The 25,666-nt window shown below is 49.6% G+C and overlaps 2 protein-coding genes and 1 long non-coding RNA gene across 3 annotated transcripts; 1 reads left to right on the top strand and 2 right to left on the bottom strand.

The window, feature by feature from the left end:
• Positions 1-1,283: 1,283 nt before the first annotated feature.
• On the bottom strand, positions 1,284-11,052 carry LOC135327405 (zinc finger protein 436-like). Its single transcript, XM_064505609.1, has 6 exons — positions 10,988-11,052; positions 9,970-10,065; positions 9,406-9,663; positions 7,807-7,927; positions 5,507-5,608; positions 1,284-5,279 (listed from the first exon to the last, which is right to left on the bottom strand). The coding sequence occupies exons 2-6, from the start codon at positions 9,979-9,981 to the stop codon at positions 4,753-4,755; spliced, it is 1,020 nt and encodes a 339-aa protein (XP_064361679.1). The 5' UTR covers positions 9,982-10,065; positions 10,988-11,052; the 3' UTR covers positions 1,284-4,752.
• A 2,192-nt stretch (positions 11,053-13,244) lies between these two features.
• LOC135327404 (zinc finger protein 282-like) lies at positions 13,245-21,348 on the bottom strand. The gene is made up of 7 exons (XM_064505606.1): positions 21,030-21,348; positions 20,864-20,944; positions 18,830-18,943; positions 17,712-17,828; positions 17,419-17,532; positions 14,744-15,163; positions 13,245-14,641 (listed from the first exon to the last, which is right to left on the bottom strand). Exons 1-7 carry the CDS (start codon positions 21,346-21,348, stop codon positions 14,112-14,114), a joined length of 1,695 nt encoding a protein of 564 aa, XP_064361676.1. The 3' UTR covers positions 13,245-14,111.
• An 812-nt stretch (positions 21,349-22,160) lies between these two features.
• LOC112993717 (uncharacterized) lies at positions 22,161-25,025 on the top strand. The gene is made up of 2 exons (XR_003261774.2): positions 22,161-22,503; positions 22,833-25,025. It is a non-coding gene; the product is annotated as an uncharacterized LOC112993717 (long non-coding RNA).
• The last annotated feature ends 641 nt before the right edge of the window (positions 25,026-25,666 follow it).

Genomic DNA, 25,666 nt, shown 5'->3' with positions numbered 1-25,666 from the left:
TTTAACATGCTTTCTGCTTCTCATAGTTTATCTTTTTTAATTGAAACATGGCAATTTAACAGATGTTATTTATTTTTTTTGTCCCTACACAGATGTTGAGTTTTAGCTCATTATGGCTACTGTCACAAAGTAGCACAAGCATCTTGAAGCAGATCATGTCCCCTGCTTAGCCCTGGATCAAGGGTGGTTCCTCTCATTGATTCTCTAACCAGCAGCCAAGAACAGTCATTAACTGTGTCAAAAATACAGTTTCTGCATCAGACCTCCTTTTACACATCAATAGTGAAATAGTGTCCAGGGTATGACTAATTTTGCCTGGTCTTACCTCTAATAGACATTTATAACTGATCTCATGGTCTAAACCTTCCTTATAGCCTTTGGAGAGAAAAGGGCACCTCTAGGGCACCGCTCATCTCACCCATCTACAGCAGGGCAGGTAAATCACGCTTCAGGAGCACCCGTTCCTCTCCAGGGACCACGAGGAGGGAGCAGGTAACTAGCCCAGGTGCAGAGCCCACAGCACAGGCGCCCAAATCCCGGCAGGAATTCCTTCCCAGGCCCCATCACAGCAACCGGCACCCACACACGGTCTGGGCAGCTTTGCTGGGTAGGTTGGGTGGTGAGTGGGCAAGGAAAACGGAGCTTCCCTTCACGGCAAGGACCGTGCTTCCAGCCTGGGATACGGTCATGCCAGGGAGGTCCTGAGAAACACCTGCAAGGTCCCTCCATGCTCGTCTGCACTGTTCGGCACTGGAAATCCGGCATCTTCCCCAAATCTGTGCTGGCTCAAAACCTCGTTGCAAAATGGCAAATCCCAAGTCAAAGCAGGGTGAGGCTCTTCAAGCCCTCCTGCATGCTTTAGATCCTGCTTTGGATTTCGTGGGTCTTTTCTGCCACAAAACAGAGAATTGCTGATGACCGTGTATCTGAGCAGTGTCTGGATCCAGCGACAGGAGACGAAGGCGTAAAGGATGAAATATGGCGTCAGTGGTCTCCTTTATATCAGGGTGCCCCATGGCCATTGGGTAAAGCACCCCACAATCTTTCCTACACGCACACTCACAGTATCAACAACAGGCAGGAAAATGCTACTGGCACGTTTTACAAGTGAGGCAAGAAGAAATTATGAGAATTGTGCAGGTCAAGCAAGATAAAGCCAAAACCATACAAAAGCAGACAGGATTGCTTGGGAAAGAGATTCCTTTTTTGATTGCTTTCACTCAAAAAACAGCCACATCAAGAATGAAAGATGATTTAGTCCCAGAAACTGCAGGTACACAATCTCAGCTTGGGTAGTTCATTTTTTATTTGCATTTCAGTAGCACCCACTGCATACAAGGCACCAGTTGAACACAGAAGATGAGATTCTTCATTTGAAGAGACCAGTTAAAAAGAGAGACAAGTACAGAAAAACTTTAAAAAGAAACAATCTATTGTCAACATTAGTCATGAAATGCCAGATAATCTGTAATTTGTAAACTGAACAGAGCAGAATGGGAAAGGACACTTAAGACTGCAAACCATAAAGCACAACCAAAACAGGGCAGAAGACTCTCATATGCTACATCCAGAGCTTGTTTCTACCATTCAGCAGAATATAAGGGCTATTAAAACTAGAAATATTTTATTCTTGCATGTGTTTGTCACTGTTATTCCTGATAAGGTGTTATATATCAGGGTAAGCTTTACATTTTCAGATTAAACATGACCAGTAACTTTTTTTGGGGGAAAAAATGAACTGTAAATTCTCTTTAATAAATACCTAACTTGCTAAGGATCTGACTTTTTTTCTGTGACTGCACAAACACAACAGTTTACGCAGTAGCTGGTATTTCCTGATGCATGAACATTATTTTTAGAGGCAAATACACTGATTTTCACTTAGACTTCTTACTCTCCCCACTACAAGGTTCAGAACAGAATTTATCCCGTAGCAAGCCAAACTTCATGATTGAAGAGAACTGAAACAAAAGCTCCCGGAGAGGAATCCAGACAATCTCACAATTCCTGCACATGTGTTTCTGTACAAAGACTCAGGCAAGGAATGGCTAGTTAATACATCCCTCCTACTTGTTTCCCATCTTAACTTCCCAAGTACTTCTACCAGATGCTAGACTAAAGAATTACTGTATTTTTTAATCACACTTCAGTCAAGCTTGTTCTATTCTACTTTAGTCTACATTTTGGACTAGGATAATGGTGTATGTTGCTGGGCTTTCTGATGCTAAACTTATGTTATATTCTTTTTTTTTAATTTAAGAAGCTGATTTATTGTGTGGACCATTCAGCTATGGTAACAGATGGGGCATCGTTGCATCATAACACAGGAAGGTACCCAAGAGATGCACTGACCAGTAAAGGTGCACCTACAAGAGGGCCTCATACATTATATAGGTAAATAAGTTCTTGAAAACAGGGTAATTTGCTCTATAGTGAATTGCTTTTTGGATACAGGAGGAACAGAAATGCCCTATCCAAGTAACCACTGTGTATTAACAATGTTTCATGTCCCTCAGCACTGGGCATAAATCTTGACTACATTTTAAGTTTTAGTGTTACTTTCATGGAGTCTGAAAAGACACTGTTTAAATATAGCTTCAGAAATAACTTTTTGGAGTTTATATTATATAACAGTAGTATGTTGAGAGAATGATCACTATAGCACACAAACTGTTTAATTATTAAGAGCCTAAGCCTATTCTCAATTATGGCAAAATTCCTACCAGCATTGATGGAACTGAACAAGGGTTTGTTGCTGTATTTGTTAGAAACAAAGCCAATAAAACTTACCTTTAAAGCTGACAGGCTTGGCAGATTCTTTTATTTTCCTTTTCATTCTAAATCCATTAAAATCTCTGCATGTTTTGTCACAAGTAGAAAGTACTTCGCCAAGCCCCTTAGAAGACATCTCTAAGCTTCAAGTTACACATTTCTCTTACTGTACATGCTCCGAGTCTCAGGTCAGAGAGAAAGTATGTTAGGTGCTGTCTTCTTGCCAAATCAAAGCCCTTCTGCTCATAGGCAATAGAAAATAAAATTTTCACAAAATCACAGATACAGCGTCTGCCAGTTCCAGGTATTTCAGACACTAATTTCTTAGGACACAAACAAGTCACTTCAACATAAAGTTGGTATGACTCTGCATTTCCCTACAAATCTGAACTTTCACCATTCAAACAAAACCAGAATTGTCTTTGCAGAAGCCACAGTTCCTCTAGCCGTCCATTCTCACTATGCCCACTACTAATGCTAAGATCTGCTCAGAATTTTTAACGAGTGAAACTACACATAATCATTATTCTGAAAACCCCCACTGCTGTGTGGCTTTGCATCTCTAACTCCATTTAATCTCTGTCTCCATTTAACCTGCTAAACAAACATTAATATTAGCATTCTGGAGCATACAACGTCTGTTTTAGGTGACCGTCTCTGCCTGGTCTTTCCCTGGACGGACGCTCCTTAGCTCTGCACTTGCAGAACAGCGGAGGAAGGAGGCAGAGTTTCCGACAGGGGCTCTTTCACTGAGGTTCTGCTTTGGGCTACTGAAACATTAAGTTACATGGGAGAACAGCGAAAGAAAAGCTGTCCCCAGGGTAATTTATGAGAAGGAAATAGTGAGAAGCCAGGGAGAAAAGAGTTTTCTGTAAGCCATGCCCATATTTAGGACTGGCAGGGATCCCTTGGGGGCAAGTTTAGTCCCATCCTAGTGTAACAACCAGGTTACACAGTTGCCTTCAGAATTTATCACACTCTGCGTTACACAGTTGCCTTCAGAATTTATCACACTCCATCGCAGCACCATTGTTTCTTGCTACTATTTCTCATGGGAAGGTGAGAACATCAACTTAATTCAAGGTCTCACTGCAAAACCGGTGCTTTGAACTAGGAAGTTACACTAGTTTTTCAATCTTTGCACTCAATTGGAATACGCAAAAATACTGCAGATCCTCCCCATCCTGCAGAGAAGGTGCATGATCTATCACCACTGTCTCCACAGGACTCCCCTCCTTCTGGCTGTTAATCTTGTCCCTGTTAGTGAAGCTATTGCTTCTCTCTTTAGTTTACAGAGAACAGTAATTGTACATCTACTTTGCGCATACATTAAGAACATGCCCTTGCTCTTCTCCAGAATCTCAGAACTGAAACCAGCCTCTCACCCACTGTGAGATGTTGGAAGCACCTGTGTGAGTCTGATTTCCATGCAATTGTGCTTTCACTGCCATCGTTACTGTCCTATGACTGTAAGTGCTGAACTAACATTTCTTGCTATTCTTGCATCAAGCTCAATCATTTACCTCAATGTAAGCTCTTAGAAGCCCCGTTTTCTGCTTATAACTCTGCGGACAATCCTGTTCTGATCTAAATATTTTGTGCTGATCTTTCACAGTCTTCTCGTATTTGAAAAGCTTCCAGCATTTTTCTGCATTAATACAGGCATTCTCCAGCACAGGCTGTTTGGTGCTTCAGAATTTTTTTTTTTTATCATGCCTTTGGTACCGTCACAGCTCTATACACCTCCCTCTCCCAGATACGAATCATCTGGCCACTAATTAAAATCTGCTACTAATCATTGCTTATTAGGCTGGCATCAACCAGATGCATTTCATGCTTGAATTTGATTCAGTTTAATAAAACTGCTCTCATCTTAAAGCTTCCCCTATAATCAATATATGACTATAAGCCATCATCTCTGGGTGGATTTTTTCATAGATGAATGGAAAATCTATCCTAATAAAACTTTTGGCACACAGATTACATGTATATGTTGTGAGTTCGCAAGTGATTTGTAAGTCTTGGTTTTTCTGTAAAACTTTTTTCACATTCTGTACATTTATAAGGCCTCTCTCCTGTGTGAGTTCTTTGGTGTCTAATCAGATCTGCATGGCGACCAAAGCTTTTACCACAGTCCGTACATATGTATGAGGATATCTGATTCTTTTTGGTGTGAATTTGCTTATGTTTTAGAAGTCCTATTTTCAGTTTAAAAGTCTTCTTACATTCCGTACACAGATAAAGTCTTTCTCCTGTGTGGGTATCCTGGTAAAAAAGGATCTCTTCGAATTCATTAGATCCTCTGTCACCAGGAGAGTTGTTACCTGTTCTGCTTCCCATTGCCTGATCTGCTTCTGAGTTCTGACAACTCTCAAAAGTTACTTCCTTGTCTGAAATTTGGCAAGTCGGGTCTTGGGATCCTCCTGAAAATGATCCATGCAGTTCTGTGTTCTCTGACCTCTGTGCATGACTCTGCTTCTCAGATTTGATCACAGTCCCACCACAACCTGGAACGAGAAGATTCCACACATTCCCTCTATCTGACTTGATCTAACAAAAATCTCCACAGAAGAAAAATTCCTGGTTCATTGCAACTACAGCTATATAAATAAAACAGGTTTCGAATTAAAAAGTAAGAATGTACTATGATCCCCCCACCATCTAAATCCTACAAGCCTACACAGCTTCAGTGTTTTGCAGATTTCACTTTTGATTGGTTTCAGACCTCACGCACCTGTGCTGAGACTTGCAGCAAGGTATCTTTCCTCAGTATCTTGCTGATCCTTGACATGCAGCGCTTCTCGTGACTGGATATCATTTTGGGGAACAGGGTGGTCTGCATAAAGCACACACAATGGAAATTATTGTTATTTTCCTTTTGTTTTTTTTTTTAATTACAAAGATGTTGCCTAGCCTACTTTAACTGTCTTGATATACGCAGAGGACTGTAGGCAAAGTTGCACACACAAGTGCTGAAGGCTTTTCATCAGGCAGTTCACTTTCAGTCTCTATATATAGTTTACTTTTGCCCTTTTTTGGCAACATGACTCATTTTCATTAATTTACATGAAAAATACTGCCTTTTTCTTTCCCAAAGAAACCGAAGTGAAAGAGCTTTCAAGTCAAGCAATCGGAAACACCCTTCTCCTCTCTCTTCATCACTGGTCACTATGGATCGAGCAGACATCCAACAATTATATTTAAGGTTGCCTAGACACTGTTTTCAGTGACTTAGCAATATTTACCCTATAACCAATCTGAGATGAAATATCCATTCAGAATTCTGTTATAAACTTAGTTAAAACAGTTCAGTCAGTAAGAAGAGACAACTAATGCATTCCTCTGACACATTAAGAAGCTCCTGCACCCTTTTCATCGAGAGGCTCTATCCCGCTAATGCCGTGAAGCAAGGACTTGCTGTTCGGGGGCTCCAGTGTGGTGCTATGCAGTTTTCTGAGTGCCGTGAAAACGTGCCCCGATTAGAAACATCTAAAAGTTTCCATTTTTACAGGCCTAGTACAAGGAGGGAAAGGTCTAAGCACGAGGGAACATCTTGGGACCCACTGTCTAAATACACCTCTCTCTTTACCTCCAGGGAAAGAGCTGATGAGGAGATAAGAGCAAACTATTGCTGCAGCTGCTCTGGCATCGAAGAGGGTGGTCTGGAAGCGGGGTGGGGGCAATATTTGTCTTCCAATTTTTTGAAAAATATTTCAGAAATTATATCCAAAAGGTTGAAAAAATAAGTGTTCGAAAATGGAAGGGCTTGAATTGATTACAATCATAAACAATCCAGCTATCTGGTGCACGTACGTAAAGATTCAGTCCTAACTGTCTTCCTGATGCACAACTTATTTTTCCTCAAGTAACCCCTTCTAATTCAATATACAGCACTTTTTTATTTATTTTTTTTTTAAGATCAGAGTTGCATAAAAAAGAGAGGCTGTCTGCAGAGTGCAGCTCTTCTACTGTATAAAATGGAAGGCATGTAAAAAATAAAAAAGCAGAATTAGATTCTCTCATTGTTTCTCTAAAGCTTCAAAGTAATTTCATATTTGAAACTGCGGAAATAGCAACAGAATGAGGCCAGGCTAAATCAGCATTTCTCACAAGAACTGAAGAGGGTCACAAAGCATAAGCAGGAGTAAACAACTGAGGCTGCTGGAGTTCCCAGCAGCTCTCTTCCTCTAGCCCGGAGGACAATAAAAGCACTTTTAGCCTATAATTAGAGCAGGTTCTTTCTTCTCTTAATCCAAGCAATCAGTGGAAAACTGAGGAGCCAGAAGGGGTTCACGCCTTCATATTTAAAAAATAATGACTTAAAAGAAGTGTATAGTTGGCACTTAAAACCAACTGTAAGACCTAATTTTTTGGAACATCATCCATGTTGATTTCTGCATCAAAATAGTTCAATAATCTTTAATGACTCGCAAAAACTGCATATACGTCAGGATTTGGGGATGATGAAGAGTAACTCACATTTTAACTATGGTTAACAAATCCACAGGATTCACGATACTGTATTTCATTGCAAACTGCTGGTGACATTTCCAAACGCAAATTTCAGTTAGAACAATCGATACTTTTCTAAGTTTATAAGTGAACTGAAACTCACCTTCTAACACATGAGAAGCTCCCTGACCAGCTCATTAGCTCGTGTATCTAAATCTCTTCCATTTGTTTCTTGTTTTACCCGTGGCACCATCAGCGATAATTACCTGAACCCCTTTCCCAGGGGAGATGCTTTCACTCTCTTACTCTATCCATGTCACACAGGCAAGGTATCACCTATGTGCACAGACTAAATGTTGATAGAGTGCAGGGAGAAAGCAGATGCAGAGGCATTAAAAAAGTGACTGTCCTTCAGTCTTTTACAGAAAAAGCGCTGTGTGGAGCTTATCTTCTTTCACAAAAGATTCAGACGTATCTAAGCGCTAATCCACTAGAAATCAAGCGATTTGAGGACTATTAGACAACAGACAGCCCAGAAACAGCATACATCTCTCAGCCTCCAGCGAGAAAGACAAAACTAACCTTTACTCAATGAGGTTAAAGATTCATAGTTCTCCTTTATCACTTTCTTGTAAAGTTCTTTCTGCCAGTCTTCTAAGTTCTTCCCCTCACAGGCCGCAACATTATCAAACGTCCCAGGGACCTAAAACAGAAAGTGTTCAACACTCAATGCCATTTGCAAGCAGTGCATCCTTGAAAGCCCTCTCTTTCAAACGGTATCAAACATGCAATCATCAACCAACTGTTTCTAGTACCATCCATCTTACTGTATACCCAGGATACTACTTAGGGAATTTAAATACGAATCTTTACTTTTATTTCTATATGCACTTAAGAATTAGTAAAATTATTTAAAGAATGTGACTCAACTGAAACAATGACTTTCTAAAATAACTGAGTCAAAAATTGGTGGTGCAGAAGAACTACAGTCATCACAGACACCCACCTCAAAGAAAGAAAATATTCAAGAATGCATTTTAAATATCTTAATTCCTGAGGCAGATCCACAGTATCAGATCTGGCTGCCAGGTTTTTCCCCTAATAAGAAAACTTAAAGGTTAAGATAAACAAAGGAAAAAATAAACCCTATAAATACTGAGAGAGGAATACTGCATTTTTTGCAAATATTGAAGGAGAAACGTTAAAAATATATGCTGTTATTTTTCCCTGAATTTCTTTCAAATCTTTTTTTTCTTTTTTTGAGATGAACAGTGCTGAATGCAGTTACTGTCACTGCAGCCTTCTTCTTACCTGCTCTTTTATTGCCCAGGCATGACATATTTTGTTTAGCTCCAACAGTGTATTTCTGACAGCATTTTACTCCTGAAGTTTAAGTAGCAACCTGCTGAGCTGAATTAATACTCTATACTGTTCTTCCCAAACATACTATCTATATAGTAACCCTGAGAATGAGTTTATACTTTGCCTTTACCTGCTATATGCTAAAGGTATATACCTTTATATATTCCATGCTGTATATACATACATACTGTATATATATTTTATATTTGTATTCTGTATGTATTGGGTGTTTGTACACGTTTGCCTTTGAATACATTGTACTTTGCCTTTCAACCAGATATGCATCTCGCTGGTTCAGAAGTTGTGCAGCCTGCACAGCAAACAGACCCCGCTGCACAAGCCTGCTGCTGGCAGAAATCCTTCGGCTAGTTAAGTTCCATAAACTTGTCACTAGGTGGGATCGCAACCCAAACAAAATGCCCAGGAAAGAAGCTTGAGCAGAAGCCGAGGCTCTGTCTCACAGCCCCAAACACCCACCCTGCAAGCACCATGCCACCACCTCAGTGAAGCTAAAGGAAATCTGAGTAAGCATAAAAACTACTGTGTACAAGTTCGCAGGAGGAGAATCCATTTTACAGCATGAAGTGGGACTGGATTTCCAACAAATATCACACTTTTTCCCTAACGCAAACATTTAGGCACAAAATCGGAGTTTGACCACAGAAATGAAACCTACTGTACCACCAGCATCATTTTTATTGTGTCAAATAGCATGTTTCACGTATTGTTGCTTCCTTGAAGGGCTTTACATGCAAATACGCACTTATTATCCTCATTTAATTTAACAGAAGTAGATATAATGGCAAATATCTTAATTACCTTCAAGTGTTCGGGATTCCGGATTCGTTTTCGAGTTTTATTACTTATTCCGCCACAGAAGCTTCGAGGTGTTCCAACAAGCCAGTTTCCATCTTCACCCAAAATGAATTTTTTGGGAACAGCTTCTTTCAGTAGGCGTCTGTTTTTTCTAATTTTTAAGGGGTCAATTTCAAAAGAACTGTCCTCAAAATGCTTAGAGCACAGTCGTTGATGTTTAGAAGGTGTTCCCATGTCACGACCCATGTTGTGAATCCACTGCTTTAAGAGAGGTTTATTTTGTAAAGGGAAACCATAGAAAGTAACTGTACTGTTTTTATACACCCCACTAGTCGCATTTTGACAGTTCAGTGCTGAGCAGTAAACCATCGTAAAACGAGAAACAGGAACAAATCCAAAAATAACGTGCCAGGAGGAAGGTTTCAAGAGTTTTTAATCAACTATTGTTTTAGTATTAAACAGACCTAAACATCTCAAGAAAAAACATGTTTGTGAAAGACAAAGAGCCGAGTTCCCAGAGAAACAAAACATGGGGATGAATTTCACTGAAAGAGACGTGGACCTCACCGTAGCTGACATCTGCAACACGCAGAGTCTGGTTCCCTTTTCCTCAGACCAGCCAGCAGCGTACGGCTTCCCCACCTCTGAGCAACTGCGTATGATCTGAAAGGGGAAAAAAAACCTTTTAAATCAGCTTAATGGACCACTGCTATGCAGATTCATGCTTAAAGTAACTTCCACCATGTATGCATACACATACATGCAGTTCATCAATTAGTGTATCCATGAGGAACCCTAACACACTCCATCACAAAGCTTACTACACAGTTATTCAGAAGGCAGCAACAGAAGGGCGATGGTCAAATATCCCCTAAAATGTTAGAATCTGGGTTTACATGTGGGGAACTGAAATGAAGACTTCCCCCTCATACCAGCTGCAGAGTGGAGAAGGTGAGTGTCGGGGAGCTACACTTGGGATGTCAACCTGAGAGGAGGAGACCTTTGGAGAGCCGTATTGAAAGAGAAGGGAACCACAGATATTCACTGCTAAAAAAAGGATGACAGGGATTACTGGGGCGTGCACGAGCCAAGAAGGGCCCGGGAAGAGGAAGACTCCGCAGACACGTTGCGAATGTTGCTGGAAAGAAGCCTAACCCAGGCCTCACGCCACCAAGCGCTTCCACCACCACCACCGGACTCCTGGGCACGTTTGTGTCACAGCCCCGCCTGGCACCAGACGCGGAGGACACCGCGCACCTCCCCCCCACGGCACACTGGCGCCCCGCGCTGCTGCTGCGGGGCCTCGCGCCCGCACTCCGGGGCGGAGAAGATCCTGATGCCCCCAGGGCCGAGCTCGGCGCTCTGCTGGGCTGCGACACCGGGGGACAACGCGGCCTCGCGGAGGACAGCAACCACCGCCGCTTCTCCGGAGGCCGAGAGCGGCCCAGCAGCTGCCCGGGGCCCCGCGGGCCTCTCCCAGCCCCGCACCCCGGGGCCGCCCGGCACTGCGGGCCCGGACGGCGGGGGGCGGGCCCAGCCCTCCCCCCGCGGCGCGCTCACCGCCTCCGCGCGGCGGCCATCTTACCTCCGCACCGCCCCGCACCGCCCCACCCCGCCGCGCCGCCGGGCGGCGACCAATCAGGCGAGACGCCCGCTGTGCGTGCGGAGCGCCGCACCGCCTCCCTTCGCGATTGGCCGGCCGCCTCTCGTCCTCCCCCCGCCCCGCCTCCCCATTGGTGAGCGAGGCCGGCGCGGAAACCAATCGACATCAGCACGTGCGGAGCAGCCCCTGCAAGGGCGGGAGGGGCGGGCACGCTCACTCCTATTGGCCGGCAAGCAAAGGTGGGGGGCGCTCATTGGAGGAGACGGCCGTGACCTCACGGTGAGGGAGGAGGGCAGTGACAGCAGGGCTGCGCCCTCCCGTTGTCATGGCAACGGCGCAGCGGGGCCAGGGCCGGGGCCGAGGGGGCTTCACGGGGGAAGGGCGGCCCCGGCTCTCCTCGGCTCCCCGGAGAAAGCGCCGGTTCCGGCCCTGCACCTGAGCGGAACCCATTGCTGGTTATTTACATGCATTTTCCAGACCAACGACTTGCCTCTAAAATAGGGGCGCGGGGGGCAGAAGACCCAGGATGTCTCCTGTTGCTTCTGCCTTCCTCATCTGTCCTCCTTCGCCTGCAGAATGATGGAGCAGCTCATCCCGGACACCACGTCCAAGCACACAAAGGACGAGGAGGTGACCGGGAGCAGCCAGCATGGATTCACCCAGGGGAACCCTGCTGAACCCACCTGAGAGCCGGCTGCGGAGATGAGGGGAGAGCAGGGGCGGTTGTCTGCCTTGGCTTCAGCAAGGCTCCTGACACCGTCTCCCATAACATCCTCACCGACAAGCTCAGCAGTGCGGGCTGGATGAGTGGACAGTGAGGGGGACTGAGAACCGGCTGAAGGGCAGCTCAGAGGGTTGTGGTCAGCGGTGCAGAGTCTCGTTGGAGGCCTGGAGCTAGCGGTGTCCCCCGGGGTCAGTACTGGGTCCAGTATTGTCCAGCTTATTCACCCATGACCCGGATGAAGGGACAGAGCACCTCCTTTGCTGAGGATCCAAAACTGGGAGGGGTGGCCGAGACACCAGAGGTTTATGCTGCCTTTCAGAGGGACCTGGACAGGCTGCAGAGATGGGCAGAGAGGAACCTCATGGAGGTCAACAAAGGCAACCGCAGGGTCCTGCACCAGGGAGGAATAACCCCAGGCACCAGCACAGGCTGGGGGCTGCCCTGCTGGAGAGCAGCTCTGCGGAGAAGGACCTGGGGTCCTGGTGGACAACAAGGTGACCATGAGCCAGCAACGTGCCCTCGTGGCCAAGACGGCCAGTGGTATCCTGGGCTGCATTAGGCAGAGCAGATCTGTGCCAGCAGGTCAAGGGAGGTGATCCTGCCCCTCTGCTCAGCCCTGGGGAGGCCACACCTGGAGTGCTGGGTCCAGTGCTGGGCTCCCCAGGACATGAGAGACATGGAGCTACCGGAGCGATCCCCCTGAAAGGCTGCTTAGATGATGAAGGGGCTGGAGCATCTGTCATAAGCTGAGAGAGAGGTGGGACTGCTCAGCCTAGAGAAGAGGAGACTGAGTGGGGGTCTTATCAATGAGTACAAGTATCTGCAGGGAGGCTGTACAGAGGCTGGGGTCAGACTCTTCTCAGTGGTGCACAGTGACAGGACGAGAGGCAAAGGCACAAACTGAAGCACAGGAAGCTCTGTCTGAACATGAGGAAAAACTTATTTACTGTGAGGGTGACTGAGCACTGGCACAGGCTGCCCAGAGACATTGTGGTGTCTCCATCCTTGGAGATAATCAAAAGCCGTCTGGACAGTGTCCTGGGCAACATGCTCTAGGTGAGCTTGGGTTGGACCAGATGATCTCCAGAGGTCCCTGCCAACCTAAACCATTCTGTGATTCTGTGAATGACTCACTTCCAAGCTCACAGAGTATCCCTAACAACTGTAATTATAAAAAGAGAAATTTCCAGCCATAAAAGAAGCATCCTAACAAAATTTAAGTGGAAACATGCGAGTAAAATGGCTGCTTAATATAGCTTGTCACAACTGTCTGAGATGAAATAAACCCTGAATCAAAATGGGTTGGTTCTTGCCCAGCTCAGCCAGTGCTGCTGCTTCCATACGTTTTCACAAGGCTCAGTAGCATTGACAGCAAGGCTGCAGATATTCATCCAGAATTTTGTATTACTAAAAGGAATGTATTGCGTCCTTGCAGTGTCACACCATGTCAGGCTCTCACCAGCTCTCCCCCTTAAGAAACATTAAATATGGGTAAAAATACAGCTTCTGAAGGAGAACAGTTAGCAAACATTTAAATTTTCTGTTTTCATTGGATACAGAAAACCGTACATAAATATATATACACCAGACCTGTAATGACATGTTAAGTAAGTGCAGCAGAACAAAGTTTATGGCTGTGCAAAGCGAAAACCATGTCCTAGGCTTTCTGGTCATTTTACAACACATTAGGCAGGTCAGCCCCCCACCTTCAGGATCCTCTCTGCCTCCCTTCAGCTGAGGCGAGGTTCAGCAGTACCGAACCCCCAGAGCTCCTCTGGTTTACCTGTAGGAACAAGCTACCTCTCAAACTCTGCTACCTGCTATCCACTTGCTACTTGCTCTGGAGGCTTCCCTTAAATGGTCCAAGTGGCTCTTCCAACCACAGGGTTAACACTTGCTTTTCCTAAGCATTTCACACTAGTGGGTGTTTCCTGGCACTGCTTCACTTGTTTAGTGGATAATTAGTAACTTTAACTCATTTGTTTTTAGACCAAGGGGCCTGGTCTCTGCTCTCAACTCGGCTCCAAGAAGCCTAGGGGAAACCTTTCAGATATTCTCTAGCCTGAAGCTTTCCCAGTAGTTTCATCGATCTGATTTCTCCCCTGAGCAGATTCACTGCTGGCAGTAATATGTCTCAAATAGCGACAGATAGAGTCACCAGCAGAAGCTGCAGAACAGCTCCATGGACTGCTTCAAAGCAGCCTGCAAAGACAAATATCCAGTGTTCTCCCCTTCCCTTGGAGGGGGATTGAACGGCTGTTCAACACCCTCCTCCTGCCACGGTCCAGCCCAGAGCTGGGCGATCCTGCTGCTATCCTGCCTTCCCGCCCAGCACGGGCGATATCCGAACAGCCTGTGAAACCCGCGGCTGGACAGGCTTCGCTACACGGAGGGCGTCACAGATCCCCTGATGTCTGCGCCATGCCAGCTGGCTAAAGTTACCTGTGTTTCTTGCACGTGACTTTCCTGATGCTTAAGGAGACTCTTCCTGAGCACAAACCCTTTCCTGCACAGGTGGCACTGGAACAGCCTTTCTCCCGAATGCCGGCGCTGGTGCTTCAGAAGATAATCCTTTCTCCTGTAGCTTTTGTCACACTCAGAGCACTTGTACGGCCTCTCTCCTGTGTGAGTCATCTGGTGTCTGACAAGCCAGGAATAGCAAATGAAGCTTTTCCCACAGTCGCTGCATATGTAGGACTTCCCTTTCCCCTGGCTCTGCTGCTGGCTTGCCAAGCTGCCCCGGGGCGGGCAGTGCTGCCCACACGTGGCACACGCGTCTGACTTGTCCCCGGGGTGGTCCCGGCAGGGGCTGGTTAACGGGTTTTCAGCAGAGATGTTCTCCCCACTTTCTGTGCATGCAGGTGGCTGATCCCCTCCACGAAGGCCGCTGTGGTCACTGAGCCTGGCTGTGCCTGTAGGGTTTTGTCCGTGCTCAGTGCAGGCCACTGCCTGCTGCCCTGGGGACAGTCCCTCTCGGCAGTCAGGAGCAGCCCTCTGCCCGAGGCGTTCCTCACCTGGAGCTCGTGGGTGCGAGCGCGGCGTATGGAACACCCTGTCGCCGAGACCGTCCTCAGACGTGGGGCCTGGAAACATCCCCCCTCCTTGGGCTCCCTGGGGGGTCTGAAGATGCCCTTGCTGGCTAGAGCTCCTCTCACATTTGTTGGATGCATGTGGTCTCTCTCCAACATTGTTTTCCTGAGTGCTGACGAAATCTGAGTGCTCACCAAACCGCTGGTCACTGCGAGTGTAATCCCCAGTGTTGTTCCCGGTGGTGGCTGCTTCCATGATTTCTGAATTCCACTGACTGTCCCATGTCACTCCAGGGCTGGGATCCTTGGAAGCCTTCTCTCCAGGTGTTCCCGGTACATCAGAGTCACACACGGTGCTTTCAAAACAATCTGCCTGAGGATTACTCCTTGTGTTTTCATCATTCACTAGAACAGACAGATGTTACAGTCTTTTAATTAAGAAAGCCTCTTAAGAGTATCACAGAACTTACCCCCCCAAGTCTATGGCCACATTGCACGAACAGACAAACAAGCAAAGTAAATAAGATGGGAGGCATTAATACCGAAGGGGAGGGCAGGTACCAGCATTTCACCAAAACAAATCTCCAGGAAACAAAAGGTCTCTTTGCAATTGATTTTTAAATCCCTGATGCAGTATCAAGTATTTTTAGAGCATCACTCTAAAAACAACAGATGCAGTATCAAGTTTGCTTTGCACTTTATGTATGTTCACTGCAACAAGAAATGTCATTGTTTAATGGCTGGATACAAAAGTTTCGATCCCTGACTATGAAAGGTACTTCACTCCTCTGTCTAAAAGCCCTGCAGATACTTCAAGCCTCTGAAAACCAGTCTCCAGGAGAAAGAGTCACAATGTCTCATCTTCACCCTCTCATTTAGGTACTGAGTTTCAGACCTGAATTTCCCGTGTAATCAACAGAGTGGACAGCGTCACATCTCAGTTCTTCTTTGGAGACTCCACCAAGTATCTAGAGAAGCAAGAGTCCAAGCTAACACACCTAAGGTAGCCAAGTGAGACAGTGCAAACGAACCCTTCTTGTATGTGAACTAGTGTCTCTACAGGCGGGACTCCTGAAGGGAAATCCTTTCCTGCCTTATCTTTGCTCAGGTAACCTCAGATCAACGCTGAGCGAAGAGGAAGGTTCTTCCACCTCACAGGTGATCCCCAAAAATGCCTGGCATGAGGACCCCAGGGCTCACACAAAGCTCAGGCTCCATACACAGCTGTGCCCCGGCTAAGAGCTTTCAGTCAGACCGCCTTTGCCTAGACACCTCTCCTGCTTTCTTCTCCCAATTGTCCAACCCAAAAAGGTACTTGGTGTCTTAGCTGCTTAGCCCCCCCCCCCCCCCCTTTTCCCTCTCTGCTATTCTCCTGACCTGCAAATTCCCTCTTTCTTTAAGGAACTATTGTTTCCCATGACAAATATCCAGTGTTTCATTTTCAAGATTATTTTTGCCCTCTAGTGCACCAGCATTCTTCTCTTCCCTAAGATCTGTGACCCTTCCAACACCTGACTGTTGCTATAGCAAGACTCCACTACATTTTGCATCATAGGGGACCAAGTGTTTCTCAGCAGCGCCACTCAGTTGAGGCCAAAGTCATCTACACTGCTCGAGTGTGACCATAAAAAGCACCAGCTGTTCTACAGGAAGTGTTTATGCGTGTCCTCTCGCCACAGTAACTGCAGGTTATACTTTAGAAGTATGGTCTGGAAGAGACGGCCTGAGTCAGACAGGGAGTCCGACTCTCTGAAGTCTTTAAGAGCAGTTTGAACAAGTATCTCTCAGGAAGGATTTAGGTTGAGCTGATCCAGCTTTATACTAGGGCAGTATCCTGGATCATCTTTTTCCTGTGGGGTAAAACCACTCACGCGGGCAGTTCCCACAGAGTTACTGACGTGCTGAGAGTTTATACATTGGTTTAGTCTATACTGATTTCATCATCTGTTCATGAATGTCTAAATTATTTACAGGAAGTGAAGGAATTCCAGGCTACCAACAGATCTCTATGCAAAATATTTCTTTGCACCTCCTTGTCAGTTAAGCACTTAAGAGTTATACTGAATTGTCCTGGATTGTGGCCTAAGAGATTGTATTTAATATCCCTATCTAAATCTATACACCCCATCCCTGAGGTTAAGTCTTGATCTAAAGAGAATCATATTAACTGCATCTCAAGCATGATCCATATTCCAAGTGTGCTCCGTACAAAAAACACCTCTGCATGAATGTTAGCACGGACATCTCCATTCAGCAGGTCCTGAAATTGCTTTGCATTAAAGCTGCCTTCTTTTTTGTGCCAAGTTAGCTCTCCTGCTTGGGAACATGAAGTCAGGGCTCCATGTTCATTGGTTCCAGATCTAGACACTAACAAGCCGGTCGGAAGAACAAACTCAATCTGTAAGGCCTGAGCACACAACTTTGCTTCCTAAATAGAAAACCAAGACTGTGTTTATAACAGCTTTAGGCCACCTGAGGGAGGAAGGTGACTCTTCAGCTGACAGAACCTGAAAATTCTGTGGAGAAATATAAACTAGTAGACTGAGGTTTGTACCAGTTCATTCATGGCTTATGTTCTATAGCCGTGGCATTTAATACGCATCAAAAATACTCTAAAGATTTACCGTTCCTGGAAATCTCAGATCAAATCCACTACTGACCTGTACTGGGATCTGCAGACATTTCTTCTTCCTCCAAGTCTTGTCGTTCATGGAGGTAGGGCTCCTCCTCTTGTTTAATCCAAGACAAAACATCAGTTGTACAAGTCTGAAACCCTGTTCATTGGGGAGAATTTATACAACAGAGAGACATCGAAGAAAGATGCAAAACATGGAAGATTTGGGGATTCACAAGGGTAAGAAAAGTCCTGAGAAAGCCTCAGGGAAAGCACAGCCATTGAGAGCCACCTGAGACAGAAATTCCTACACTGGGAGTTTTTCCATGGAATCCTCACCTGCGTAAGGGTCTCCAGGGGGGTCTTCACCCTCTGCATCTGGCAGCTCCCTGACATGAACTTCTTGGCCTTTCTTGGTCTGACTTGAAGCGTCAGGCCCATAAAATGCTTGCTCCACTGGAGGAGAAGATTCATGACAAGCATATCAAAAGTGCTTAAGGTCAGAATTTCACCACTGTGAAATGTGCTCCCCACCACCTACATGTCAGCCCTAAATTTTACACAAGCTCCCATAAACCAGCTTATTAATGAAATCTGATGGAAAGGTCTAAAAATCCCAGATTGCGTTACACACTAGAGGCTAAGTAAAATCAGCCAACATGGAGCCAACGCTTAGAGCTGCTGCCCTTTGTACAGTGAGGACAGTCACACTCCGAAGCAGCACAGGTTTCTGAAATGCAAGGAGGCACCACCAAAATGAGAAGGCAAGAAACAAATCTCTGCGCTGAGCAGTTTTAGCAGTACCATCTGTTACAGGAACAGCGCTGCCAAGATGTCAGTGTGTTCATTCATGTCAGAAAAAACATGGACGAAAGGTGAAGGGGGAAGGGAAAAGGCAGCCTGAAAATGCTGGATATGCAGGAGAACAGGCACTGTAGCCTTGCAGAATCCATGGGAAGACCACAGGGGACACGGAGCAGAGCAGCAAAGGACCTGCCACAGCCAGTCCAGTTCCTCTGGAGCCAGAACAGCACACGCAGTCCTGCTTCTCTCTTCAGACATGTGTGCAGCAGGCTGCACCAACCGCATACCTCATTCTGTCACTGATTTTTCCTCCTCCAGATTAACCTATTGGCCCCCAAAAGTGAATAATAGTCCACTTTGCACTAGCTTTCTGACCAGCTTACAGCTGTCAACTCGAGGGATGCAGAGTAAGGAGTTTAAGGGGTAATGAAATGTTTCCTATTCCACGCTGTGCTGCTTAGATGAAAAGCAGCCACATATTCTACAAACTCAAAAATGACTGTGAGAAGGGAAAGCTGAAATACCAGCTGCTTATCAGTCAGGACTGGTGGCAAGTCTGTTTGAAACTTGTGAGCTTTTTATAAAGGAGAGGTAAAAAGCTTGGAATTCAATCCCTCGGTTTCGTTTCCCCCCTGAGGTACGCAGTTACTCACCTAGGCAGGGCTCTTCAGCAGCTTCTGTACCCTCCACATCCTGCAGATCTGCAGCACACAGCTCTTCCTCTTGCTTAATGTCAATTAAATTGTCTTCTGTATAAACTGGATGCTCTGTTTGTAGGGAGAAATTTTATTTTAATTCCATATACAGAATTAGTTCCAAGCCTCATCCCACCTCAGGCACAGCAGCTCTGTTCCAGTTCATGTACCAAGGAAAACCTCACTTCAATTCCAGTTCTTGCTGACCAAGATCTCTCAGACAGAACTACATATATTTGTAGCCAAATCCTGAGCACATGTTGAAGCTTCAGAAACACACAAGTGTTTCATGCAAGCGTAATATACATTTGCTGTAGCACCCATCAGCTAATGCAGACAGATTATATGTAGCCCTGGGTGAGGAAAGCATTGCCTGAACTGTAGCTCTCTGGCTCCGTTCCTATTTCGGCTCTACCATAATTATGCCATTCCCTTTTCCGTCCCTCAGCGAGATGCACAGCTCTGCTCCAGCCCTTCAGGAAAGCACTGCTGGGAATCCACTACTTGATAGCTTAGAAAAGGTTAGAAAACTTAGTGAGAGAGAATTATGAGTGAGACTTACTGAAAAAAAGAAAGAGATGCCCATGAAATACGTGGGAGAAGAGATGGGTTGACTCCCTACAGATTACCCTACCTTTACACCTGTGTAACGTGATCAATGAATCAGAGCAAAACTTTGCATGTGCATAAAAGTGATGTCGTGCACGCTTGTGCAAACGGACCAGGGAGCGGTTTCAAGCAGCCCGCCGCCGAACCGGGAAGGTGGGAACCACCCCGCCGGGGCTGGTGATACAGACGGGGTAACGGCACGGCCTGGCACGTGCGACAGCAGGCAGCTCAGCGGCTGGGCGAAGGAACCGGGCAGCTCGGCCCCAGCCCTCCGGTAAAGGAGGTAGCGATGAGACGCCAAGCTGCCAAGGCTTGGAAGATGAAGTGGGAGCCGTGGGGAGAGGCCGGGGGTGAGGAGAAGAGCCCTGACGCCTTGAGTCGCCCGGGGAGAGGCCAGGGACGAGGAGATGGGCCCCGGCACCTGGAGCCACTCGGGGAGAGGCCAAAGGGCGAGGAGAAGAGCCCTGACACCTAGGGAGAGGCCGGGGGTGAGCGGACGGGTCCCGATGCCATGAGCTGCCTGACAAGAGACCGAGGAGAAGAGCCCTGATGCCTCGGGCCACTCGGGGAGAGGCCGGGGTGAGTAGATGGGCCCCAATGCCTTGAGCTGCCCGGGGAGAGGCCAGGGGCGAGGAAAAGAGCCCCGATGCCTGTGGAGAGGGCAGGGACAAGCAGATTGGCCCCAACGCCTTGAGCTGCCTGGGGAGAGGCCGAAGGGCGAGGAGAAGAGCCCGGATGTCCAGGGAGAGGCCGGGGGCGAGCAGATGGGCCCCGATGCCTCGAGCTGCCTGAGGAGACGCTGAAGGGTGAGGAGAGCCCTGATGTCTCGGACTGCTCAGGGAGAGACTGGGGGTGAGCGGACGGGCCCCGACGCCCGGGGAGAGGCCAGGGGCAAGAAGAGCCCCGATGACTCGAGCTGCCCGGGGAGAGGCCGGGGGCAAGGAGAAGAGTCCTGACACCTCGAGCCACCTGGGGAGAGGCCAGGGGCGAGCGGACAGGCCCCGATGCCCGGGGAGAGGCCAGGGGTGAGCGGACAGGCCCTGACACCTCGAGCTGCCCGGGGAGAGGCCGGGGGCGAGCGGACGGGCCCTAACGCGGGGGGAGAGGCCGAAGGGTGAGGAGAAGAGCCTCGACGCCTCAGGCTGCCCGGGCAGAGGCCGGGGGCAAGGAGACAGGCCCTGACGCCCGGGCCAACACCTCAGGCCACCTGGGGAGAGGCCAGGGGCGAGCGGACGGGCTCCGACACCTCGAGCTGCCCGGGGAGAGGCCGGGGGCGAGTGGACGGGCCCCAACGCCCGGGGAGAGGCCGAGGGTGAGAAGAGCCCCAACGCCCCGAGCTGCCCAGGGGCGAGCAGAGGGGCCCCGACGCCCGGTGCCACTCACCGTCGCGGCGCTCGCGGCCCTCGGGTGGGAGGTCCCGGTGTCGCCGGCGGGCGCGGGGTCCCGGCGCGGGCTCGGCCTGGTCTGCGGAGGCGAGAGGTGAGGACGGGGCGGCGGGGAGCCCCCCCCCCTGCCCCCGCCCCCCCCCCGCCGCCGCCGCGGCGCTCACCGAGGGAGAGCAGCAGGTCGTAGTTGCTCCTCATGACGGCGCGGTGCAGGGCCCGCTGCCAGCCGCGCAGCGCCCGCCACTCGCGCTCGCTGAAGTGCACCCACACGTCCTCCAGGCTCACCGGCCCCGCGCCCGGGCCCCCGGGGGGGCCGCCGCCACCGCCGCCGCGCTCCCCCAGGCGCCGCTCCAGCGCCTCGAGGCGGCCGCGCAGCGCCAGCGCCGCCCGCAGCTGCCGCTCCGCCCGCGCCAGCCGCGCCTCCAGGCGGAGCAGCCGCGCCGCCACCGCCGGCCCCGCCCGCCCGCCGCGCGCCCCGGCCATGGCCGCCCGCCCGCCCGCCGCCCTCCCGCCTCCCGCCTCCCGCCGCCGCCGCCGCCGCCGCCGCCGCGCTGCCCGGCCGAGCGCCCGCAGCGCCCCCTGCCGCCCCCGCCTCGCCGCTGCGCTGCGGCGCCCCCCGCCGGCGGGGCCCGGCGCCGCTCGGGCTGCGGCAGGGAGCGGGCGGGGGGGGGAGGGGAGAGGAGTCCCCTCGGGGCTGGAAGGGGAGAGGGGGGAGGAGAGAGGGGAGAAGGGAGAGGAGACAGGCGTCCCCTCGGGGCTGGGAGGGGTGAGGGGGAGAAGGGAGAGGGGGGAGGAGTCCTCTGGGGTGGGAGGGGAGAGGGGAGAAGGGTCCCCTCGGGGCTGGGAGGGGAGAAGGGAGAGGGGAGAGAGGTCCTTGGGGCCAGGAGGGGGGAGGGGGGAGGATAGAGGTGTCCTCTAGGGTGGGAGGGGAAAGGGGAGAGGGGAGAAGGGAGAGAGGAGAGGGGTCCTCTGGGGTGGGAGGGGAGGGGGGAGAAGGGTCCTCTTGGGGCTGGGAGGGGAGAGGGGAGAAGGGAGAGGGGAGAGAGGTCCTTGGGGCTGAGAGGGGAAAGGGGAGAGGGGAGAAGGTAAAGGGGAGAGGGGTCCCTTGGGGCCAGGAGGGGAGAGGGGGGAGGGGTGCTCTGGGGTGGGAGGGGTGGAGGGAGAGGAGAGAGGGGAGAAGGGAGAGGGGAGAAGGGTGAGGGGAGAGAGGTCCTTGGTGCTGGGAAGGGAGAGGGGAGAAGGGAGAGGGGAGAGGGTTCTTCTGGGGTGGGAGGGGAGAGGGGAGAAGGGAGAGGGGAGAAGGGTCCCTTGGGGCAGGGAGGGCGCGAGGGTCCCTCGGCACCCGAGGCCCGGCCCAGCCGGCAGCCGCGCGGGGTCCCGTTGGGGCCCGTCTCAGCGGGGCCCCAGGTGCCACCGCCACCCCCGGCGCAGGGGAGCCAGCGCCAACCGCCGCACCGCCCCGGCCCCCGCCTGTGGCTTCCTGCGCGGCGGCTGCGGCGGCGGCGGCGCCCGGACGGGCGGCTCCCGGGAGCCCCCACGAGGGCCGGCGCCCGTCCGGGCCGGGCCGGCGTATCCCGCTCCGTCGGCGGCCTCTGGCCGCTTCCCGGATGGCGGCTCCTCGAGGTCGGCACGGCCGAGGTGAGGAGACGCCTCTCGTCCGTTTACGGGGCCCCTAGGGACAGAGCTGAGTCCCGCCGGGGCGTCCGCCCGTGCTGTATTGAAGTCCTGTATTAAATCCATCCCCTTCAACCCCTGATGAGCCCCGAGTGTCTCCCCGCCGGTATCCGACCCTCCCTCGCCCGCCCTGCGGTCACGGGGACCTTCACGGGATCTCCTGCCCCGAGCAGGCACGTGGGGCTCGGGATGGTGCCGGGTCACGTCAGGTCTTCGCAGCTGCCTCCGGTGGCAGGAACGAGGTGTTCAACCCGCAGGAACGAGGTGTTCAACCCGCACGACTTTCCCTCCAGGGCGTGGAAAGAACCAGGCCCGTCCCACGAGGGGACAAAAAGAGGCCGAAGGCACCTGCCGATGGTGCTGGCTCGCACCGGCCGGGATGCTCGCGTTGCTCTGGTCCTGTCGGTGAAGCGGGATGCACCCGGGCAGGGCGGGGACAGATCTACCGGGAGAGCCGGGCCACCAGAGAAGGGCTGCGGTGGTTCTTTCGGTACTTACGTACGTCCTTCCTGTCTTAAATTTAATTGCTGGTAACGAGCTGGGTGCTGGAGAGCTACCATGCCCGAAATGCAGGAGCGACGGCACTGCCATAGGCTGCAAAGACTCCTGCCTCCATACGTTAAGGCACACAGAGACGCTTTTATAAACAAAAATCTGGAATCATGAAGCAATAAAAAACATGGGATCGCTCTAACAACAGAAAGCACTTGCAAAACAGACAAACAAAAGCTTTAGGTGTTTTTGAGCAAAGTAGTTTGCGTTTGCTGAAGCTCGAGAGCCTGTAGGGCTTTGCTGTCCTGGGTACACCTGCGTCAGAAGTTTTATTTTTTTCTTATATTTTTCTGTGTATGTCTTTGTGAATAATATCTCAATCTAGAAATCTGTCTCTCCTCCAACTGTCTGGGCTGAACTTGCTCTCCCAGAAGACATCTGCTCCCGAGACTGGCTTTGAAATGGAGGTTGCTGTCACACTTGGCTTCTGAGATACCAGTCAGCTTGGGAAGGAACCTCCGTGCCACACCGCTCCTAGCACAGCCCCCTTTTCCTGTGCAGCCTCCTGAGCACTCCCCTGACAGCCGAATCAGTGAATCGCTTTGCATGTTCAACACATCCTGGTTTTGGGTGACTTCTCTGGTGGATTAGAACCTTCTCGAGCTCTTCACCACTTAGCGCGTTCTCAAGGCTGGAGTCTGACATGCTTCTGGTGGTGAAAAACAGCAGCCGTGTGGGACCAGCACTTCCTTCCAGCTGAGCTGACGCCCTAGCTCATGGTGCCCGTCCCTGCTGTGCTGCAGCAACCCCCGTCAGGGCTCTGCCAGACGTCCTCCCAAGTCACCCAGCTAGCCATCAACGTCACCTTTAAAGTCCCTGTGTGTTTACAGCTGGCAGGCTGAAGCCACCTCAAATCTATACATACCAAGTGCAGCAAGAAGACCAGGTGCTTAGGACTGTTGGGTGCCCACAGCCTGGGTTAAAAGTGCTCGGCTCCCTGGCCAAAAAAGCAGAGAGCCGCTTGTCTTGGCTTTCCTACCCTTGGATCCCCCACTGCAGCCTCCTGTGAGGCCGATCACAACGCGAAAGCCTTCCGGCTGTTGAAAGTTTGGGTGTCCGAGCCTGGTGGAGGACTTGCAGCATCCCTTCTGCTCCAGCCTCAGCTATAGCAGCCCAAGTAACGGAAGGCTGGAGAAACGTTGCAAGCCGAGAAGCGGTTCCTGAGGATGATAGACGTTTAGCACCTATTGACGGAAGGTATGGAGACTCCACGAGGCACCTCAGGCTGGGCTGGGCAGGGGGGAGACTTAGTGCTCTCCCAAAATATTCCCTCCCCATCACCGCGGTTCCTCTGCCTTCCCCTGTAGCTTCTGCTCTTTCCTGTAGGCATTGCCCTGTCCGTGCAAGGCGAGGGAGAGGAAGTGGCCCTGTATTAAGTTGACTTCCAAGGAATTTGGGTGTTACTAAACAGCAAGCAACCGCTAAGCCTCACGCAGTCCGAAGACCAGTGCATTCCTATGTCACTCAGCAAAACTTCCTGGATTCAGGACTGAATTTGTGAAATATAAGAAGCACAAATCTCAAAAGAACTCTCAGATTCATTTTAAATATATATATTTATCTCTGAAACACAGGGGAAGAGAGGGGAGACGACTCACTGTGCAAAATATGCTTCATCTTTGACTATCAAAGGTGGCATCAAGAACAGATGAAGTACGGAGCAAACAGCAAGTACTTCTGATGCTTAGACAACGGTTAACGTATTAACTCTCTCAATCAAAAATAAGATCGCGTTGTTAAAATAGTGTAACCCTCCCAACCCACATTTCTAAAACGCTTCTCTCTTTGCTATCCGGACACTGATTCTTCTACGGCTGTGGTTACACAGACATGTGGAGGGAGAAGCTAATCTCGGATGCGAACAGCACATCAGTTGGCGGGCAGCTTCTGTATTTTCTGTAACTATTTTTTAAAAATAAAATGTCTAACAGTAATGAGGTTCAGGAGGTCAGCACTAGACTGTTGATGACAGTAGTGCTAGAGGGAGGAGAGAGGCTGATGCTGCAGGACATCATTATTACTTGTTCCTGTCCTTGTGTAAGACACGGTAACTGCCCAGGAAAAGCACTTGTAGTTATGTTAGTAAATAATTTATGCACGTTGCCAAAGTGATCCCAACTAAGATTTAGGATGTTCCGGTCACATCCTTGAAGTTGGTTTAATTTTTCAATAACAACTGCACCTCTGCTGCTTTAGGCAACAGCATCTTTGCGTCCCATCCTTGAACGCATCCTGCACTTCCCAGACTCAACTGAGCGGGCTGAACTAACGAAGACTGTGACGCTGGGGCTGCTGAAAGCTTTCTGCTGGCAGCAGGACTGATTTGGTCTGCCTGCAGAATGAGATTTGTATCGTGAGCTTGTTCACATGCTATGCTTAGAAGCTGTTACAGTTCAGGCCCTCCTCCCCAGGTCTCGGATACCTACACCGACAGCAGGTCTTCTGCTTAGGTTCCACTGCAATATTACAGAAAAGGAAAAATAACGAAAACCCATGCTGTCTTCTTTCTAATTCAACATAGACTTTGTCTTCTGTTAGTGGGGTGCAATACTACAAATTGCCATTCGCTTTGAGC

Source organism: Dromaius novaehollandiae, chromosome 2 (assembly GCF_036370855.1).
Source record: "Dromaius novaehollandiae isolate bDroNov1 chromosome 2, bDroNov1.hap1, whole genome shotgun sequence".
Taxonomy (NCBI): Eukaryota; Metazoa; Chordata; class Aves; order Casuariiformes; family Dromaiidae; genus Dromaius; species Dromaius novaehollandiae.
Note: the sequence above shows the minus strand (reverse complement) of the source record. Positions and strands in the feature narration are given on the sequence as shown.

Coding starts and splice junctions, on each gene's coding strand:
- LOC135327405 (XM_064505609.1), bottom strand. Junction 7,928..9,405: donor GGAATCCCGAACACTTGAAG/GTAATTAAGATA, acceptor TTTCTGTTTTAG/GTCCCTGGGACGTTTGATAA. Junction 5,609..7,806: donor TTTAACCTCATTGAGTAAAG/GTTAGTTTTGTC, acceptor TGCTTTATGCAG/ACCACCCTGTTCCCCAAAAT.
- LOC135327404 (XM_064505606.1), bottom strand. CDS start 21,348: ATGGCCGGGGCGCGCGGCGGGCGGGCGGGGCCGGCGGTGGCGGCGCGG. Junction 18,944..20,863: donor GGGCCGCGAGCGCCGCGACG/GTGAGTGGCACC, acceptor CCCTACAAACAG/AGCATCCAGTTTATACAGAA. Junction 14,642..14,743: donor CTCGCACCCACGAGCTCCAG/GTGAGGAACGCC, acceptor AAAACCCTACAG/GCACAGCCAGGCTCAGTGAC.